A 22,820-nucleotide genomic window follows, 5' to 3' on the forward strand; every position below is an offset into this window, starting at 1 on the left:
TATAGCTGATCTGATCCTAAAGAAAGAATATCGTTCAGCCAGATCCTTCAATCTCAGTTTCCATTATATAGATGACGTATTATCTTTAAACAATCCTAATTTCGGGGATTTGATACATCGCACTGCCCCAAAGACCTTGAAATAAATAATACTATGACACTGTGAAGTCAGCCTCATATCTTGTTCTAAACTCGGTGGTAAAGGAAAACTATTGACCAAACTTTACGACAAACGTGATGACTTTTCATTCAAAATTGTCAACTTTCCTTTCATCTGTCGCAACATCCCTTCAGCACCTGCGTATGAAGTGTTCATATCACAACTGATACGTTATGCCAGAGCTTGCCTATCGCGGTAGAAATTTAATAAATATGCTTATGAAATAGGGTTATTTTGCTACACGATTGAAGTCATCACTACAGAAGCTTTATGGTCGTCTTCATGAACTCGTGGATCCATCTGCACCATGAAAAATGATTTATTCAACAGGTCATAGTTTTCCTTTCCTCGTTTGTCTAACCCGGACTTGACTTTTTATGAGCAACTCAGCGGGTGTTTCTAGAAAAGTAGAGGACGCTTACCATACCGGTGCACCTGGTCCATGCTCCCAGGTTTTAGTGGACTCCGAGTATGTCATTTGCTTTTGTTACTTTGTATGTATGATTGTAGTTACTACATGTTCTTTGTTGTGTATGTCTGTTTTCCATGTCTGGTCTTTGTCCCTGGATTACATTCTTTTGATTACCGCTATAACCTTTGTTCCCTTGTTTACTCGTTGACATTTTTCCGATTCATATCTTGTTATATTTCCTATATATTATCTATCAGAACGCTAAAATAGTGATTAATATGTGTATATATTTATTTACGTCCACTTTTTATGCAATAAAGTAATGCCATCGTTCATATGTTTGGTTCAAAAACTTATAATATCTGTCATATGCTCCTTTTATAAACTTTATATTACAATTTACCAGATATTATCTTTTTTAAACAAATTTCAAGATAACTGTTAATCTTACCACTGGCTTTTAAACTTATATTACAGTATGTGTATCCTTTACCATTATCGATCAGGAAAGTATAATTTGTAAAATCTTTTTCTTCTAACCGGTTTATCTTTAAACTTATCCTGTATCCTTTGACAAAAATATTCTTCCCGTAGACGTATATTTCCACAGCAGTATTTTCTTCATTTATTTGCGCCGTCTCCTCAACACCAGGTACAATCCGGTAAACGTTTTTCTGGAGTATGGGTGAAATGCTATAGATAAAGACATCTATTGTTGTTGACTCATTGTACCTTCCAAACTGAGTTACTTTGTGGTTTGGCAGTATTTCCGGATTACCTTAAAGGAAAGAAAATAAAGACTGCAGAGTTTGAAAGAGAACGAAAGAGTTTAGACAATATAGATACTAAAACAAGATGACTCTAAACTCATTAAATGTTTACCCAATAACATTGTCTCACCTATCAGATAAAAGAAGGTTTTATATATTTTTCAAACTAAATTAATTTGTCATAGTGTAAATGCAGATATATTATTACGTTGTGAAAAGGAATGTCTTACCGTTTAACTGAACGGACACATTTCCCGTTTTAATTGAATTTCCGGCAGAGTCTAATATTCCATTAGTTGCATCACACGTATAAATGCCATTAAGCATGTATCGTTTGTAGGAAGAATTTAGAACGAGTGACTCTGAACCTATGAATGATCTTATAAATTCTCCTTGTTCAGTGTAGTGTTTCCACGACAAGATGGTCGAGTTATTTGGTTCTCCTTTGGCAATACAATGTAATGAAAACATATCCTGTTTAACAGCTACATCAGGAGGATCTGAAAAAAATAGAACCAGAATAATTCATATCTGTTTATTTGTTTGTTTGTTTGTTTTTGTTTGTTTTGTTGTTGTTTTGTTGTGTTTTTTCGATACAATTAAATAACTGTATAATATATAAATATATCCTTTAGAGATAAAATACGTCTAGTTTAGCGATCATAAAACAATGAAGTTTACATACACATAACTTTGACTGTTGTGTTTACTTTTGCTTCTCCCATTTCATTCTGAGCTATACATGTGTATGTTCCCCTGTCTTGACGTGTACCACTTAATCTCATTCTACAGTTTGGCTTTTTTTTACACGATGCCTGAACAATTTCGTTACCAACTTTCATGATATAAAGTAGTTTTACAGGTGGGTTGCCGTCAGACAAACAGTTAAGTTCGGAGTCCTGTCCTTCTATTACTACTGTACGTGTGTTTGTGAAGTGTACAACAGGACGATCTATAGAAATAGAAAAAGGAAAAAAGGAAAAGCATAGTGAGATAACATGTGATTGTTCCTTGAAAAAGTTACATAGGCGAATATTTATATTTGTTAATTTGGAAGATTTTACTATTTTTAACATTCGACTTAACTGCGTCGGTTTGTCTTACTGATCAGGAAAATAGTAAGGAGAAAAGGATTCTTAGTACAACATGTAGTAGAATGCATAATGGTAAAATTATGTTGTGTTAATATTGCAGATAAAAAAATATAATATTTATCACAATAGAAACATAATCTAATAAATATATTTTCACAAATGATTTTAAATGATAAAACATTCAAAACTTGAACATACTAACATTTTATATCAAGAGTCACCGCTTTTTCAAAGGGTACATCTACATCTTTAACCTGAACTACACATGTAAAAGTCTTGTTATGATCTTCTCGTCTTGCCACAAATGGGTACGGTAGTTCCCTTATCTTCCCTGTTTTGATGACAGAACCATATATGTACCAGGATATATTGTATATCACAACACCGGGATTAACTGTACACACAAGTTCTAAAGATTCATTCATAGTTCCATTGATTTTACCATTTACCATATTATCTATCTGTAGAATGGATGGATTTCCTGCAAACACAAAAAAAGTTTTGAAAAGAACATTGTGTTTTGGACATGTTTAATGATTTTAATGTTTATTCGAAAGTGTGTATCAACTACACGATCCAAATAAACGTGACTTCTAAAAAACTTCTATACGCAGACATGGCATCAAAGTATCATTGAAGTTAAATAACACTTCACAATTTGAATTTTACCAATTCAATTAATTTCCTATTATTTGGTAAACACCATTTATTACTTCGATTATTTAAATAATTTTGAAGGAACATTTCGCATTAAATATCAATGATATCCAAGTATCATATAATTAAAATTAGAGCAAAGAATGCTATTTACTATTACTAGTGTGTAAGGTGTTGTTATTTGACTGATTAAATTAACTTATTTCAGCATTCTACCATTTTATTTTCAATCAATGCTTTTTTAACATTCCCTTAGCAATTCTTTTTTAACTTTCGTTCGGAATACCCTTTAAGCAGTGCTGAGTAAACACTCAATGGATGCAAATATGCCTGTACATGCTAAAGTTTGAGCTTTATATTAGGATGAACAGTAACAAAAATGTTGACAATAACTTTATACATGATAAAAAGGCTTTTGTCATACACTTTCTAAATGGCTTACCATCATGCAAACACATTTCGTTTTTTCATTGAATAACTAATAGCTAGGGACTAAATTGACTTAGTATTTCCTTTAGTGTTGTTGATGTACAATGTCTAACAATATATACTTGAAATATACAAAAAGGTTACAATAAAGGTACATGTATAGGACAGTGACAAAGTAATTGTTACACATAGTTGTATAATTTGTAACAATACTAAGTAAACTGTCAATGTACTGTTTTTTCTCAGGTCTTAGCTATCGTTATTTAAAATACCCGAAAAAAAACTTGTAGTGGCTTTATGAAGTGAATCTTTCGTTGTTTTTCAAATTGGTGGATGACTCTCTAATTGGCAATCATACCACATCTGCTGTTTTATAGCAGATGCTCTGTAAGGGTTGGCGTGCGCTCTGCCGCCAACGGCACGAATCAAATTGTAATTGAGGGTTCTCAATACGGTAATCTTACTGAAGATAGTTGTTTTTATTTGTTCGTTAGAAATTTCAAATCGTTTGGTCAATCACATTGTGATAACTTGTGTAGTGATAGTTGTTTTATGCTTAACATTTGATAATAATCTTTTAAGCAAGGGTAAGTTAAGTAAGCATTTCTGTGTATACATCATATATACTACAAAAATGGGTCAACTGTGATATATATATATATACCCTGCAGACTACGAATGGTATCTTTTATCATTAAGAGTTTCGATTGTAAACGTACTAAATCATATATGTATTGGATAAGATCTCAATACAGATATGTAGAGAACAAGTTGATTCTTTTCTTTCCTGACTGTTCATATTGAGTAAATCAAACGTGAGTACATGTACCAAAGAGATTTTTACTCTCACTTGTATACTCTCTGTATATAATAGCATTAAAACCAATGATTTTTCAACACTGTATACTTCTATTCCCCATACTCAGTTAAAATCCCGACTTAAAAACATTATACATCGTTGTTTTTCCAAAAAAGATGGTACACCTAGATACAAGTATATAGTTCTTGGTATATGGATTCCTCATACTTTGTATGAATGCTAGATCCTTCAATCTCAGTTTCTGCTGTATAGATGATGTGTTATCTTTAAACAATCCTAATTTCGGGGATTTGATACATCGCGTCTACCCAAAAGAACTTGAGATAAAGGATACTACAGACACTGTGAAGTCAGCCTCATATCTTGACCTACACTTAGAAATCAATGGTCAAGGTAAACTATTGACCAAACTGTACGACAAACGTGATGACTTTTCATTCAGAATTGTCAACTTTCATTTCATCTGTGCCAACATCCCTTCGGCTCCTGCGTATGGAGTGTTCATATCACAACTCATACGTTATGCCAGAGCTTGCCGAAACTACGTAAACTTTTCGTATCGCGCTAGAACTCTAACAAATAGGCTTCTGGAACAGGGTTATGTTGCTACAAGATTGAAGTCATCACTACAGACGTTTTATGGTCGTCATCATGAACTCGTGTATCGTTATGGTGTATCCATCAACACCATGAAAACTGATTTATTCAACGGGTCATAGTTTTCCTTTCCTCGTTTGTCTACCCCGGACTTGACTTTTTATGACCAACTCGGCGGGTGTTTCTACAAAAGAAGAGGACGCTTACCCTACCGGGGCACCTGGTCCATGCTCCCAGTTTTTAGTGGAGTCCGAGTTGCTCATTTACTTTTGTTACTTTGTATGTATGATTTTAGTTGCTTTATGTTCTTTGTTGTGTATGTCTGTTTTCCATGTCTGGTCTTTGTCCCTGGATTGCATTGTTTTGATTGCCACTGTAGCCTTGGTTCCCTTGATTACTCTCTAACCGACCATTCACAATATTTGTCATTTATATCATGACCAATAGTGGCGTCCACAAAGAGTTGTGCACGTAAGATGTTAAAAACATACCTTTAAATATAAGTTGATACATTTTGTAGGTTTTAACACCGTTTTCAAGTCCGTAGCATTTATAAACCCCTTCGTTCTGTATTGCCGCATTGTATATTTGTAAATCATAACGGTTTGTTCTTTGTCTGATGTCTTTATTATACTTCAGTCCAATTAGCCTCGTTAGATTTGGATTCTTCTCTAAACCATAAAAATATGGCATAAGCGTACTGTATCCTTCCGTGCTCAGATATGGTCCATTCCATACAGCGCTGGAGATGTTGTGGACTGAACAAGGCAGCGTTATGTTTTCACCAACATCAACGTATACTGATTTAGGGTATCCGAAGCTGCTTACTAGAATTAGTATACAAACTTGTTTCTCATAATATTTGGAAATGCTAAAGATTGGAATTTGCTATTATTTTTAGTGCAAAAATCAAATATATATCACATTTATAAATATCACCCCATCTATGTCAATAATTTGCGATACTTTGGAAATGTAAAATGAACTGTTCACAAAGTTTGATCTCCTAGGATTTTAAAAACCGTACTTTAACGATAACTTTGTTTAAATGATTACTTTAAAACCTAAGCTTTTATTCATCGCTTTGCCCATTTTATTAAAAGATTGATACTGTTTTATAATTGTACTTACAATAGATAATGCTGGTAATTAACAGAAAACTGAACTGTTTGAACAGAAAATTGTTAACTGAAACACACATCTCCAAAACAAAATACATTATGGGAAAATTAGAACAACATTTTTTTTTTCGTTCTGGCGGAAATTATATTTTAATTGTTTTTGTTTTTAATGCATTATTTTCAGCAATGATAGGAAACGGGAAGTTTGTGACTAAATGTAAATCCGCAGTATATATGACGTATAAATAGGACACCAAATATATAAAGGTTATTAGAAATTAATATAGATTCTTAAAGGCCATAACATAGCCAAAAATATTGTCTTGACTTCACATAGAAATAATAAAAGGATGAAGCGAAAAAAAAAGAGGTTAGTGCAAGGCTCCGACGAATCCTTTTATTCCTTTTATGTGATTTACGTTGTCTTTGACTATATATCAAAAAGTTTTGTTTTTAAATGATATATGTGTGGGCATTTTATACGGCCCTTCTATACCCACAGAACTTAATATACAGGATATTACAAACATTTTAAAATTAGTCACATATTTTTACATATTGTAAGAGATCGATGGAAAGCCGTAGGAGAATTCTAGTCAAAACTGTACGACAAACACGATGACTTCAAATTTTGCATTGTTAACATTCCTGTCATCTTTGACATCATTTCATCACCTGCGAATGGAATATCTATATAACAACTCATACATTATGCCATAGCTCCTCGATAATAACGAGACATCCAATACAGTGCTAGATTTCTCGCAGTTAGGCTCCTGTAACAGGTTAATTTTGCTAAAGATTAATTCGTTATTTCATGCGTTTATGTTAGTCCTGGTGTACTCGTTAATGATTGTCATGTGCACCATGAAAACCTATTGTTTAAATGTTTTGAATTCCGAGGGCATATAATTTCATGAATGTCTAGGGTCTCAATAACCACTTCTAATGTGTTCATTACTTTACATGTTAAAAAAGTAATTTTCAAAGTTTCACTGTGAATTCCCATGACAAATGATATCTTAAAGTTGCATACCATTGCGAAGCTTGGAAAATAAGGCTTTCAAACACATTATGCTAATGGTACGATGATTGTAGAAATTCTTCACAAAATTTTCTTGAATAAATAATACAGAAAATCCTCATTTTGTAGGTTATAACATATATGATTTTAAAGTACAGCTTTATTTTGACTACTTTTAATCATAATACACAAAAAAATTGCACTTACAATGTATATGTCTAAGTTCATTGTATTTTTTTGGTACAACATAAGGGGGAAATGGCTGTTTGACCCGGAAGTGGTTAGTGAGACCTAGTCTTGTATTTCTTGAAAAGCACAGTACTCTGAAACTACCGGTACACTTTATCTTTGCTCCCTTTTTAGTGTACGTTGAGTCTGGGTAGCTTATTTACTTTTACTTCAATGTTTTCGTTATGTTTTTGTTCTTAATGTACGTCTAGTTGTTGACCCTTAATTTTGTTCTTTTTTTTAATTTTTAGTCGAATAACGATTCCCTTGACTTCTATAGAAAAAGAAGCCAACACTACTGGTGCATCAGAACCATGCTCCCACTTTTTGAGTACTGGTTGTTTATTTACTTCTTTTTTTCTTACTACTATGGTTATTTCAAGTTAATTGCTGTTCTTGTCAATTTTCGCTGTCTAGCCTTCATCGTTGTAATTTATTTTATATCTGCTCGAGTATAAGATCACTGGATTACTCTTGACATTCTTTCCATAAATCTGGATCTTTATCTCAGCAGTGAGAATTTAATTTATCAGTAAACCGTCACACTTATTCACTTTCAGTAAACATATTATGTCATATGACAAGATCTGTCCCTTGCATCTTTGAAGGTGACATCCACATATGATAAAATTTAATGTTATGTTTTAACCAATACATTGGCATTTCGTTAAGGAAGGCTTTCCATAAGGACCAAATAGAAAATATACTCGATACCTGCTATCCTACCTATATAATTTGAACATCCCGGCCGTATAGATTTTGTGGAAAAAATGTTACGAAATTAGCACTAAAACTGGATAACAGATGGCGATTCCAACTTTAACCGCATATATAATTCACGGAAATAATATTTTCCTTGTTAATGTTTCAATTATCACTATTTTTAGCACTTATAGAAAACGGGAAGTTTGTGACTGAATATCAAATACGATTATTTTGACGTTATGAAGAACAATATCATCAAGATTAATACAAAGTGCTACATATTCAAAAAGACCATGACAATGTTTATATTATTTTAAAAACATATGAACAAAAATCTCATGAGAAAAGGATACTTTTTCTAACTCAAAGCTGTATACCTTTACCACACTAAGTGATACTTTAATCTCTGTATGTAATTAGTACAGACACCGAAACTGGCAATAAGTCGTACTCATGCTATGTGAATTTTCCCTCATACAATATAGCAGAGCCTATATTCTATTGAGATATGCATAGTGAATCAAGAAGCTGTTTTTGGTCTGTGGAAACGATTGCATTAACTTAATGATGAAGGCAAGCAGGAAACATTTTTTTCTGGACTTAACAGAAAATACAAAACAACAAAAACATTTCATCAACAGATAAACCAATCATCGCGACATGTTATAACGTGAAACCATCTAAACATATATACCGATGCACCTGGTCAATGATCCCAGTTTTTAGTGGAGTCCGAGTTGCTCATTAACTTTTGTTACTTCGTATGTATGATTTTAGTTATTTAATGTTCTTAGTTGTGCATGTCTGTTTTCCATGTCTGGTCTTTGTCCCTGGATTAAATTCGTTTGATTATCACTATAACCTTGGTTCCCTTGATTACTCTATCAAGTGGGATGGAATACCAACGTGCAGGCATGGGCGTCTTTCAGATAGTACAATAGATAATCTGTACTGTGTGTATAACTAGTATACAACAGGATTTGTTCCATGCATCACACGTTCCTGGTGTTAATATCATTTAACATATTGTATTAAAAAGAAATTAAAACAAGTATTGCTATTGCAAGCAATCGCCAATTTCAACCCCGCAACACGTTGTGTGTACTATTTTTATGCATGTCAGTATTCCTATTCAACTCTTTCAACATTGAAATATCAAGTGTATCAACAATATGAAACACTCAGGTTTCCAAAATAGTTTAATGTCCGATATCATGACCTTAGGCGGCATTACGGGAAACATAATAAGTAAATATTTTGCGATTTTAATAGGACCTACACTATTAATAAATAGGTTTGTTCAAAGTGTCGTGGTAGGTTGGAGACACTCTTTGACAGCTGTGATTATCGAGGTTAAAAGTTTTAAAAGAGGTTTGGTGGAACATTTTGTAGATCCAACTGCAAATACAAATCCATATTTCGTTTTATGTATGTATCGTCGTCTATGGTCAACGAAAAAAGCACAGATTTGGTTTTCCACTTTCACTGGAGAGTGATGAAAGAGTATAGAGTTTTTTAGTGTTGTCATTTTTCATGGAGTTTTGAGTGAATTTCGAGTTGTTCATGTACTTTTGTTTCTTTGTATGTATATTATTTTGTTTTTGTTTTATGTTCTTTGTTGCGTGTGTCTGTTTTCGATGTCTAGTCTTTGTCCCTGGATTACATTCTTTTGATTTCTGCTAGAATATTGGTTCCCGTGATTACTCTTTGTACATCTACATCTGATAATAATCTTTTCTAACGTAGTCCTCTACGGTATCCATAAGAACTTTAAAGTAAAAATTCCAATTAATGAAGCCTGGTTTGTAGTGCATGGGAACTTTAGAAAGGACCTTACGGATTCGCTTTTGATGATGTTTAAATCTCCCATGATGACTTAATCGGGGGGTCCATAAACGAATGAAAAATGTTTGGAAGAACATTCAGGTAGATTAGCTTTGACGTCCTCAAAGTCGAAGTACTTCAATAGCCTTTTATAATTGAAAATGTTTGATGCAATAGGTGGAGTATAAGAATATAAAAATAATCGGTATTGAAATACGGCTGAATTTTCTTTGTGACGTTTTTGTGATGGATGATTTTATCCAGATTAATTGCATCTAGATCTTTGTTAATAAACGGTAGTGGAAGAAATGACTGTTTTTTTCTTCAGCTTGACTCTTAACACAAACTGTTTTAAAGAGCCTGTGGAAACCAATATCCCAAATGATAACCACAGGTATGTATGAGTTAGGTTCAGAAACAGGGGAGTAAGGACTTGTCTTGAAAAGGAAGTGTAGTAGGGTGAGAGATGTAAGGTAGAGTTGTGATGAATTCTAAGATGTGAACGGAAGAAGACCATCTATGGTGTCATTATGTATCTTGGGTGCTCCTTATCCGTCTTGGATTTTTGTGAATTACATTCATCACATTCATATTGGCTTAAACGGTCTCCTGTCTTGTTAATGTTGTCATTGCATCTGTAAGATATTGCTGTACCTAGTTTACTTGTCCAGTTATCCTCTCTTTCCCAACCCAACGATAGCTTTTACTTGGGACATGACAGTTCGTAGGATGGTACATGGTTTCAACATGAATATGAACTTTGATAAAGAGGATTGAATGATCCTGTTGATTGAAATGTTGATAAACTATCGGGAATTCGGTGGCATTAATACCCGAACGATGACCGCACAATGTCTTCACATATATTGATAACATTAATGGACAAGAAATTGCATACCTTTAAACAAATATAGCGTAACATCCCCCACAACGTCATGACAAATGTAGGTACCTCAGATTGTAAAAGAACATAATGAAATAATTGTTTTAATTCAATTGACTTTTTTTTCACGTTTCTGTGCTAAAGTCACCACTGTTTAGACTTGTGACCATTGTTCTTGATATTGATTATTTAAGACTCTTAGAGTGGTGATAAACGTCACGAGGACGAAAACAGTCTGTTTCTACCACTCACCATTGTCAGCAAAGAGTAGATGCCATTAATTTGAGCTTACTATAAAAGGGTAAAACAGGACCTTATATTAAGATAAAGGATTTAAAGCCTTAACGACTTGGCTGTTCTTTTCACAATTGTCCATTTATATATCTAGCTTCTTTTTTATTGTCTGCAAGACGTTTATATCTAATGTTTGTTATTGGAAATGGATGTAGAATTATGAACTAATAGTAGCAAAACATTTGGAGAAACAGAGAGATGGAGACTTATCATGCCAGACTTCTTACATTGAGGCTTCTGCAACGGTTCTGTATAAGAATACACTCATCACTACCAAATGTTTATGGTCGGTTTTAGGAATTCGTAGATCGTATGGTATATTCATTTTCACTATCAGAATCGATTTCTTGTCTAGTTTTCTCTTTCGGCTTCTGGTATTTTTTTATGAGCGATTCGGTGGTTATTCTTTGAGAAAATAAAGAACCTTTATTCTACCGTTGGACTTCGTCCATCTCCAAGTTCATAGTGGAGTCCGAGTTGCTCAATTAGTTTTATTTGTGTATGTGTGTCTTTTTGTGTTCCATATGTTTTTGTGTACATTTTTTTTTCTTGGACAGTCGTTGTTCCTGACTTTTCTGTTTATTTGTATGAATTTACCTTGTCCGTCTCTGTTATATTGTAAATGCGTTAGTTATCTGCCTCTCGTTACAATGTAATTTCTGTCAGAGAAAATTGATAAAACTTGAAACTTGACACTAGTAGACTTTGTTTTCAATAGGGATCTTTATCTATGAAGTGCTAGATGGATTCCTTGTGAAACTGTCGCATTGAATCACATCATTTTCTTTAGAAAAGGTTTCTAAATCGTTGAGGTAAAAAGAAAATAGGAAAGGCAATAAATTTTCCCCCTGTTTCACGCCAATATCACAACCAAAAAAGTCAGAACAATCATCCCCTATTCTCACACAAGATTTAATATTTTGGTACATATTATAAATGACCTTAAATATATTTCCTTGTATGTTCGATCTATGCATCTTTTGTCAATAGACCTACTCTCCATACTTTGTCAAAAGCGCTCTAAAAGTCTATAAAAGTACAGTATAACTTTTTTCCAAGTGAAAAATAAATAGATAAAAGAGAGTGTAAAATAAAAATGTTGTCAATGATTGAGAACCCTTTCCTAAATCCTGCTTGCGCATTGCTTATAAGATCGAATTCTTTTAAAAAAAAGTGTTCAATCTGTTATTCAGTATTGCTGAAAATAATTTACTCAAATATGAATTTAATGTAACACCTCTATAACATGACGGATCAAATGTAGACCCCTTGTTCTTAAAAATAGGGATAATAATTCCTTCTCCCCAACTCTCCGGTATCACCCCTGAATCTAAAACCAAAATAAATAAAGAAACATAAATGGGCCTCACATCGTCAATGGAATATTTAATATACTCATTTAGCATTTCATCTGTTCCATTAGACTTCCCATTCTTCAAACATTTTACCACTTTTTGAATTTCAACTTTAGTAATCGGAGAGTTGAGTATCTAATCCATTTCTGGGGTTATATCATTTACATTAATATCAACATCAACACTCTCATCCTCATGTACATTTTGGTTTAATTTCTTAAAATGTTCAGTCAACACCTTCAAATCAATATCATTAGGGTTATTTTTATTTGTTTTCAGACAATTGTTAAGTATCTTCCAAAATTCTTTACTGCTTGATTTTGCAGTTTTCTGAATGTTTGTCTCAAATTTCAATTGAAAGTTATTGTATGCCTTGGTTGTGACTTTTTTATACAGTTTACTGCACCGAATCATACTCAGCCGATTTGGCTCACTCTTGTGTTCGTTATATTGTTTCCTAGCCTTGTGGAACTGTTTTCTATGGTCATAACATTGGGTATTATACCTTGGCTTTGAATCGGGCTTGAATCTATTTTATCGGGGTTTTTTATTGAATACTTGTTCTCTAGTTGATTGAAACAAATTCAAATATAGAGATTTTTGTTCTTTCTATATGTTTATTTTTCGATAAACAGCTTCGCCTTCCCCGATAACCCTACCCAATATATTCCTGTTATATTTTTTACTTTTAAATCTCAAATCACAGTCATCTTAATAAGATACAGAATCATTGAGGATTATTCATGTAACAGAATTAATGGATTAGGATTTGTCCTTTATAAATTTCTTCACTATCGTGTATATACATATGATAAATTCAAAATTCATTTTTGCGGGGCCCATACAAAATTCAGAATGACTCGTTGTCTAATTGATCAGTGACCACCCAAAGGCCCAAACGACCAAACACCATACGACTATTGATGTTATCCATTCTGGTATTATATTAGCGTACCTGTGTCATGACGTTATGAAATACAATGGCCTAACCGTGAAATTAGCTGTCTCAAGTTCAATAAACAATCATCTCATCTTCGATATCCCAAGAAAAGTTTTCCCCGCAATCTTCACTAGACCGTTGTGCATCATCCCAATTTTTTAGTAAATGACATAAACATATTTCATTTTACCTTTAAAATTTAATTTGTCTTAAGTTTTTAAGTATATTAAAGGCTATGCCAAACCACAAAATTTGGTTCCCAACGAAAAGAGATTTGCATTGATGTGTATACTGAAAGCCTCAAACTACTAATTCAGGAATCCACGAACTTGTGTTTCTTCCCTTATTCACGGAAATCGGGTTCCACGAATTAAAGTACTTTCACAGTATTTACTTTCTTCTCTTTGTTCGTGGCATTTTTGATACGTCATGTTTATCTATTTTACCGGTCTAGTGTTTATCCTTGGTTCTTTATTCCTGTGATATTTCCTCTCAAATATATGTTCCGTTGATTACTGTTATACGTTTTTTTCGATGACAATGTTTGGGAACTATTGTTAGTGTGATGACGGGAATGGAAGATAAGCAATTCTCTACGAGAATGTATGATTGGAACACTGCATCTGTCGATGGCACAGGGAAGAATGACGACAACGGCAGACATACTGACCAGAAACATTATGGCTCGTGGCCTTACATTCCAGGAGGCCAAAACTACAGCCAAAGGTCGTGAGACATGAACGTATACAATAGAATCACTGATGTGTTAATTGACTTCGTTTAATGAAAGGCCTGATACGCAAACCATATATTTATTCAGATGGTTTATATTGTATTAAAACGATTACTGGATGACGAAAACGAAAACTCTCATACAAAATGCAGAAGAAAATAAACAACACGATAATTTCTTTACTCATTAATACCTTCGTCAATTCAGGAAATTATTATTTCCGCCCTTAATTCATCATTTGCCTAATCAATGTCGTCATTCATATATGTACAATGACAAATTCTCTAAAATTAAAGACATTAACAATATGAACAATACAAAATGAAATAAAAAATTAGTTCAATAGATATGCAAAGTACCAATAACATTATATGCGCAAATTGATGTCATGAGTGTTTGTAGTCTGATCTTCATTAAGCTCGCCATAACTGTTGGTATCATATTCTTCAGCAGTGTCTCCTACCAGAGATTGGTATGAAGATCGTACATTCGCATTTATATTGATATAACTATTCCTCGCTTTGTAGCTTGATTTTGCACTGTTAGAACTATAGTCGTCATTATCTGTACTATCTACATGAATGTCCACATTTTGGTCTCTCGTGAATTGACAAACACCTGGTGTTATAGGAACTAAATAGTCGTTCACTCTATCACTGACCCCAGGTTGTCTATGTACCGGTTGACTGATACTAGATAAATCTAAAGTTTCAGGTCTTCTATTAGAATGTTACTGGTAATGTTTGCGGAAAGAACTTGCCTTTTTGTTTTCGTCTTCACTAATCTGTGGCAAAGCAATAGGCAAGATGTAAGTAACACCCAGAGAACACCCGAACCAATTGTTATTCCAATAAGGCTTGCTGGCTTGCATAAATCGATACCGTCATCATCTGCAATGTATTTTTAAGAAAATAAATGTTAATATTATTTACTTCGGATTATTTATTATTATCAATCTAAATGACTTAGAGGAGAAGATACATGTAACCTGTTCAATTAAAAGAAATGGCAATTTCACATATAAGGGTCTTCGTCATAGCAAAGTTGTATACACAAACCAAACAAATAATGATGCATTATTTACTGAAAGTGATCGATTAAAAATATTATACATCCGTCATTAGCTTTGTTAATTTTCACTACTGCCTCTATAAGATTTTTAATATTGTATGAACTGAATAGTTCGTATTCAGTACGAGTTTTTAAGGTTTATCTGTAAGATATCGCCTCTATTACAATCCTACTTATAGCACTAATACACTTTCATAACCAGAAACATAGAAAGGTTTCGGTAACCACTGTTGAAACTGCAAAAATGCACAAATTGTCATTGACAAAGTATTGGTTAATAAATCATATCCGCATTATAGCGTTTCCGATTTGACTCTTTCGTATTGTTCTAATATCCATTATACGTACGAAATCTTACTTACCTGACATTTCTTTACCTAATAAACACTTTTCTGAAGCTTTACTTCTGCCAATGTAGTTTATGGAATATAAACGCACACAGTCTTTTCTGTCAGGTGTAAGTTCGCGTATTCTGTATACAAATAAATCCTGATATGTATCTTGTAAACTTGTAGCATGGGTCCAATTGTAGTCATGTTGTTTTCTATATTCAACCACAAAGTGCTGGTGTGCCCCACAATTGAATTCTCCTTTGAAAACTACCGTCATGTTTCGTCCATGAACAAATATGCGTTCAATCGTAGGAGCATGGGGTGTACCTGTAGGAAGAAAATTGGTTTAAATGACAAAAATCTTCAATGCCGAGAAATTGAGTGAAACTGCATGCCATAAACAATCGACAGAACATGGGAATACAATTTAAAAAAATCTGCAACAAATATATGAACGAGCCTTTCAATACAACAGGTGTCGTTCGAAGAGAAAAAAATGCTTATCTTGCCAAAGCTCTTCGTGTAATTTTCACGTTCACGCAATGTTGTTTGGATTTTAACGTATTTGATTTATCTCACAGCTGACACTTCGATGTTATGTCCGATAAGTATACAGTTACAGCAATGAGCATATTCTATGATTTATTTTTTTTCATGGGTGTGTTTTCGATAAAGTTTACTTGGCTTCATTTGAGGTTTCCTCTACACATCATATCACGCTTCACAAAAACCACACAACTGTCATTGATTAATATTATCTTACATTCGCCTTTGTTAAAGAATGGTATAATATAGTTGTAGGATATCTAACCTTTCCCAACTAGTAAGGACGATAAATTTTAATGATAGACAACAAGTAACACTCGTCTCACTCAATGCCAGATCAGTCAAAAACTGATATCACCTTCTGACTTACTTATATCTAGTCATGCTAATTAGTTAGCAGTAACGGAAACTTGGCTCGTAGTTGGAATAGACAAAAGTGTCGTGTCAGAACTAACACCAGATGGCTTTGCGATTAACAATGGAACGGAAAGAAAAGTGGCAGTGATGCTCTGGTCTATACCACGAACCTTGAAGTAAAAACAATCAAATCTCAAAACACTTCTATACATTTCGAACTTGTACAATGTAGCATGAGTGCAAGTAAATGTAATTTCAAACTATGTGTTATATATCTTCCCCAACCATCGCGAACACACAATTTTAGGAACTCTACTTTCGTCGATGAATGGGGCGAATTTCTTGATAAACTAACAATTATCCCCGATGAAATTATTATAACTGGGGATCTGAACTATCATCTAGTCCATGTAAATGACCTTGACACATGGCGATTTGTCGAATCACTAGAAGACCATGGTTTTGTTCAGCATATTTAAGATGCAACCCATATCCGTGGGCATACACTCGACGTTGTTATTACAAGAGAGAACCCTAAAATACTATCAGACATATCAATCAAATCAATCTATCAAAGATCTGTATGATAATCAGGGAATATTATTGTGTGATAATCTTACTCTTTTTTTGTAAACTTGAAATTTCGTAGCTACCAATTCAAACCAAACAAGTTTTATTTCGCAAGTATCGCTGGATTGTGACAATCGATTTCATTAGTGAACTAGAATGTCGGCCATGTGTTCAAAACATTCAAATATCTGTTGATGAATTGGTAATATTGTACGACATGTGAACAACATGTACGAGTTCGTTCAAACACATAGTGGTATATCGATGAGGTTCGAAATGCAAAGGCAAATAGACGAAAAGCTGAACGTCTGGTGAGAAAACAAAACTTACTGTACATCGTGAACTGTATAAAAAACAATGTGTGCAAACCCGTTCGTTTCTTAAGTGAAAAAGGACCTACCCAACGAATTCAGATTATTCTTCCTAAGAAAGATAGAAACAATTTGTAATTAATTAAGTGAGAAGAATAACACTGGAGATGTCTTCAGAGTGGACATAAAATTAACTGGCGAGAGACTGAATGCTTTTTTACCTGCGTCATGTGAAGAGATTCGTAAGATCATAATTGTAACACCATGCAAATCATTTGAACTTGATCCGAAACTAACTTATCTCCTGAAAATGTGTCTAGATAATTTGCCTACTACCATTACAAGTATTGTTAACTAATCGTTAGTTGAAACCACTGTACCAGGAGCGTTTAAGAGAGTTACTCTAAGACCGCTGCACAAGAAACCATACTTAAATAGAGAGGTAATGTAAAACTACCGACCTGTGTTAAACCTATATCTGCGTCAAAAAAAATATTATACAAAATAGTAGCATCGCGTATAGTGTCACGTGGAATCTAAATCTCTCAACGAGTTCAATTAGCCTATCGAGTCTGTCATTCAACGGAGACCACACTTTTACGCGTCCATCCTGATATAACTTATGACTTGGAAAGAGTACCTGAAACGATCCACTAAACTAAAATTGATCGGTTCAGGGACTGTAACAACTGCTGCACCGTCCTTTTGATGCTTGACTTACCAGCTGCTTTTGATGTGATTGATCACAAAATACTTCTTAAAAGGCTGGAATGTTCATTTGGAATATCTGGCAAAACTCTATCTTGGATACAATATTACTTGTCAAACAGAAGTCAAAGTGTGACAATTGATGATATTCTTTCAAATGATATGCAACTTAAATATGGAGTGCCACAAAGCCCAGTGTTAGGACCAAAGATCTACTGTTTGTTCTCAAAACTGCGAAATCTGCAGACATCACAACATGTCATATCATTGCTATCATGATGATACACATGTAGATTTAGTGATAAAACCACTTGAAAAATGGTCGGGGTTATCCACTCGATAAGAACATTGATTATCCGATATCCCTGCATGGATGAGATCAAGCCTACTTAAACTCAGTAAAGATATGACGCAACTTATTGTGTTTGCTCTGTTTTTTTTTTTTCCGATACAATTAAATAACTGCCAAATATATAAATATATCCTTAGAGATATAAAATACGTCTAGTTCAGTGATGATAAAACAATGAACTTTACATACACATAACTTTGACTGTTGTGTTTACTTTCGCTTCTCCCATTTCATTCTGAGCTATACATCTGTATGTTCCCCTGTCTAGACGTATACCACTTAATCTCATTCTACAGTTTGGCTTTTTTTACACGATGCCTGAACAATTGCATTACCAACTTTCATGATATAAAGTAGTTTTACAGGCGGGTTGCCGTCTGCCAAACAGTTAAGTTCGGAGTCCTGTCCTTCTATTACTACTGTACGTGTGTTTGTGAAGTGTACAACAGGACGATCTATAGAAATAGAAAAAGGAAAAAAGGAAAAGCATAGTGAGATAACATGTGATTGTTCCTTGAAAAAGTTACATAGGCGAATATTTATATTTGTTAATTTGGAAGATTTTACTATTTTTAACATTCGACTTAACTGCGTCGGTTTGTCTTACTGATCAGGAAAATAGTAAAGAGAAAATGATTCTTAGTACAAAATGTAGTATAATGCATAATGGTAAAGTTATGTTGTATTAATATTTCAGATAAAAAAATATAATATTTATCACAATAGAAACAGAATCTAATAAAAATATTTTCACAAATGATTTTAAATGATAAAACATTCAAAACCTGAACATACTAACATTTTATATCAAGAGTCACCGCTTTTTTCAAAGGGTACATCTCCATCTTTAACATGAACTACACATGTAAAAGTCTTGTTATGATCTTCTCGTCTTGCCACAAATGGGTACGGTAGTTCCCTTATCTTCCCTGTTTTGATGTCAGAACCATATATGTACCAGGATATATTGTATATCACAACAACTGGATTTACTGAACACACAAGTTCTAAAGATTCATTCATAGTTCCATTGATTTTACCATCTACCATATTATCAATCTGTAGAATGGATGGATTTCCTGCAAACACAAAAAAAGTTTTGAAAAGAACATTGTGTTATGGACATGTTTAATGATTTTAATGTTTATTCGAAAGTGTGTATCAACTTCAAGAACCAAATAAACGTGACTTCTAAAAAACTTCTTTACGCAGACATGGCATCAAAGTATCATTGAAGTTAAATAACACTTCACAATTTGAATTTTACCAATTCAATTAATTTCCTATCACTTGGTAAACACCATTTATTACTTCGATTTTTTAAAGAATTTTGAGGGAACATTTTGCGTTAAATATCAATGATATCCAAGTATCATATAATTAAAATTAGAGCAAAGAATGCTATTTACTATAACTAGTGTGTAAGGTGTTGTTATTTGACTAAATTAACTTATTTCAGCATTCTACCATTTTATTTTCAATCAATGCTTTTTTAACATTCCCTTAGCAATTTTTTTTTAAACTTTCGTTCGAAATACCTGTTAAGCAGTGCTGAGTAAACACTCAATGGATGCAAATATGCCTGTACATGCTAAAGTTTGAGCTTTATATTAGGATAAACATTAAAAAATGTTGACAATAACTTTATACATGAGAAAAAGGCTTTTGTCATACACTTTCTACATGGCTTACCATCATGCAAACACATTTCGTTTTTTTCATTGAATAACTAATAGCTAGGGACTAAATTGACTTAGTATTTCCTTTAGTGTTGTTGATGTACAATGTCTAACAATATATACTTGAAATATACAAAAAGGTTACAATAAAGATACATGTATAGGACAGTGACAAAGTAATCGTTACACATAGTTGTATTATTTGTAACAATACTTAGTATACTGTCAGCGTACTGTTTTTTCTCAGGTCATAGCTATCGTTATTTAAAATACCCGAAAAAAATTGTAGTGGCTTTATGAAGTGAGTCTTTCGTTGTTTTTTTCTAATTGGTGGATGACTCTCTAATTGGCAATCATACCACATCGGCTATTTAATAGCAGGTGCTCTGTAAGGGTTGGCATGCACTCCGCCGCCAACGGCAAAAATTAAATTGTAATTAAGGGTTGTCAATACGGTAATCTTACTGAAGATAGTTTATTTTATTTGTTCGTTAGAAATTTCAAATCGTTTGGTCAATCACATTGTGATAACTTGTGTAGTGATAGTTGTTTTATGCTTAACATTCCCCTTTGTTAGAAGATTATTTGATAATAATCTTTTAAACAACGGTAAGTTACGTAAACATTTCAGTGTATACATCATATACACTACAAAAATGGGTCAACTGTGATATATATCTATACTCTGCAGACTACGAATGGTATCTTTTATCATCAAAAGGAAGAGTATAGATTGTGAACGTACTACATCATATATGTATTGGATAAGATCTCAATACAGATATGTAGAGAACAAGTTGATTCTTTTCTTTCCTTACTGTTCATTTTTGGTAAATCAAACGTGAGTACATGTACCAAAGAGATTTTTACTCTCTCTAACCGACCGTTCACAATATTTGTCATTTATATCATGACCAATAGTGGCGTCCACAAAGAGTTGTGCACGTAAGATGTTAAAAACATACCTTTAAATATAAGTTGATACATTTTGTCGATTGGAACACCGTTTCCAAGTCCGTAGCATTTATAAACCCCTTCGTTCTGTATTGCCGCATTGTATATTTGTAAATCATAACGATTTGTTCTTTGTCTGATGTCTTTATCATACTTTAGTCCAATTAGCCTCGTTAGATTTGGATTCTTCTCTAAACCATGAAAATAAGGCATACGCGTACTGTATCCTTTGGTGCTCAGATCTGGTCCGATTTTGCTATATTTTAAGTGCAATAATTCAAATATATATCGCATTTATAAATATCACCCCATCAACTGTTCACAAAGTTTGATCTCCTAGGAACTGTACTATAACGATAACTTTGTTTAAATGATTACTTTAAAACGTAAACTTTTATTCATCGCTATGCCCATTTTATTAAAAGATTGATATTGTTTTATAATTGTACTTACAATAGATAATGCTGGCAATTAACAGAAAACTGAACTGTTTGAACAGAAAATTATTAACTGAAACACGCATCTCCAAAACAAAATACACCATTCAGCATTATGGGAAAATTAGAACAACATTTTTTTGGTTCTGGCGGAAATTATATTGTCCTTGTTTTTGTTTTTTAATGCATTATTTTCAGCAATTATAGGAAACGGGAAGTTTGTGACTAAATGTAAATTCTCAGTATATGTGACACCAAATGTATAAAGGTTATTATAAAGTAATATAGGCCATAACACAGACAAGAAATATTGTCTTGACTTCACATAAAACAGAATAAAAGGATTAAGCGAAAAGACGGGGTGACTGCAAAGCTGCGCCGAATCCTTTAATTCCTTTTATGTGATTTATGTTGTCTTTGACTATATATCAAAAAGTTTTGTTTTTAAATAATCTAGGTGTGGGCATTTTATACGGTCCATCTATACCCACAGAACTTGATATACAGGGTATTACAAACATTTTAAAATTTTTACATATTAAGATCAATGGAAAGCCGCACAAGAATTCTAGTCAAGACTGTACGACAATCACGATGACTTCAAATTTTGCATTGTTAACATTCCTGTCATCTATGACATAATTTCATCACCTGCGAATGGAATATTTATATAACCACTCATACATTATGCCATAGTTCATCGATAATAACCAGACATCCAATACAGTGCTAGATTTCTCACAGTTAGGCTCCTGTAACAGGTTAATTTTGCTAAAGATTAATTCGTTATTTCATGCGTTTATGTTAGTCTTGGTGTACTCGTTAATGATCGTCATGTGCACCATGAAAACCTATTGTTCAAATGTTTTGAATTCCGAGGGCATATAATTTCATGAATGCCTAGGGTCTCACTAACCACTTCTAATGTGTTCATTACTTTACACGTTAAAAAAGTAATTTTCAAAGTTTCACTGTGAGTTCCCAGGACGAATGACATCTTAAAGTTGCATACCATTGCGAAGCTTGGAAAATAAGGCTTCCAAACACATTATGCTAATCTACGATGATTGTAGAAATTCTTCACAAAATTTTCTTGAATACATAATACTGAAAGTCGTCATTTTGTAGGTTATAAAATATATGATTTTAAAGTACACATTCTCAGCCTTATTTTGACTACTTTTTATCATAATACACACCAAAAGTGCACTTACAATGCATATTTCAAAGTTCTTTTTTTTTTGGAACAACATAGGGGAGTGGCCATTTGACCCGGAAGTGGTTAGTGAGACCTAGGCTTGTATTTCTTGAAAAGCACAGTACTCTGAACCTACCAGTACGCTTTGTTCCCTTTTTAGTGTAAGTTGAGTCCGGGTAGCTTATTTACTTTTACTTCAATGTTTTTTTTATGATTTTTTGTTCTTAATGTACGTCTAGTTGTTGACCCTTGATTTTGTT

General features: G+C 33.3%; 3 protein-coding genes across 5 annotated transcripts; all 3 read right to left on the reverse strand.

Moving 5' to 3' along the window:
* Positions 1-128: 128 nt before the first annotated feature.
* On the reverse strand, positions 129-21,498 carry LOC148599240 (opioid-binding protein/cell adhesion molecule homolog). Of its 2 annotated transcripts, XM_088558936.1 has the most exons (6): positions 21,379-21,498; positions 5,430-5,765; positions 2,638-2,916; positions 2,027-2,293; positions 1,572-1,841; positions 129-1,349 (listed from the first exon to the last, which is right to left on the reverse strand). In XM_088558936.1, exons 1-6 carry the CDS (start codon positions 21,467-21,469, stop codon positions 964-966), a joined length of 1,629 nt encoding a protein of 542 aa, XP_088415062.1. In that variant the 5' UTR covers positions 21,470-21,498; the 3' UTR covers positions 129-963. The 2 variants fall into 2 exon arrangements, with proteins under 2 accessions (XP_088415062.1, XP_088415063.1); XM_088558937.1 differs by lacking the exon at positions 1,572-1,841.
* On the reverse strand, positions 14,237-16,681 carry LOC148599241 (uncharacterized). Of its 2 annotated transcripts, XM_088558938.1 has the most exons (3): positions 16,365-16,681; positions 15,479-15,775; positions 14,237-14,935 (listed from the first exon to the last, which is right to left on the reverse strand). In XM_088558938.1, the coding sequence occupies exons 2-3, from the start codon at positions 15,723-15,725 to the stop codon at positions 14,748-14,750; spliced, it is 435 nt and encodes a 144-aa protein (XP_088415064.1). In that variant the 5' UTR covers positions 15,726-15,775; positions 16,365-16,681; the 3' UTR covers positions 14,237-14,747. The 2 variants fall into 2 exon arrangements, with proteins under 2 accessions (XP_088415064.1, XP_088415065.1); XM_088558939.1 differs by lacking the exon at positions 16,365-16,681 and having other exon boundaries at positions 15,479-16,157.
* Positions 19,100-21,138, reverse strand: LOC148599242 (uncharacterized). The gene is made up of 2 exons (XM_088557116.1): positions 20,937-21,138; positions 19,100-19,371 (listed from the first exon to the last, which is right to left on the reverse strand). The coding sequence occupies exons 1-2, from the start codon at positions 21,136-21,138 to the stop codon at positions 19,100-19,102; spliced, it is 474 nt and encodes a 157-aa protein (XP_088413242.1).
* Positions 21,499-22,820: the final 1,322 nt, after the last annotated feature.

Source organism: Perna viridis, chromosome 13 (genome assembly GCF_037379345.1).
Source record: "Perna viridis isolate PV_CMFRI_1.1 ecotype Kerala chromosome 13, ASM3737934v1, whole genome shotgun sequence".
Lineage (NCBI taxonomy): Eukaryota > Metazoa > Mollusca > Bivalvia > Mytilida > Mytilidae > Perna > Perna viridis.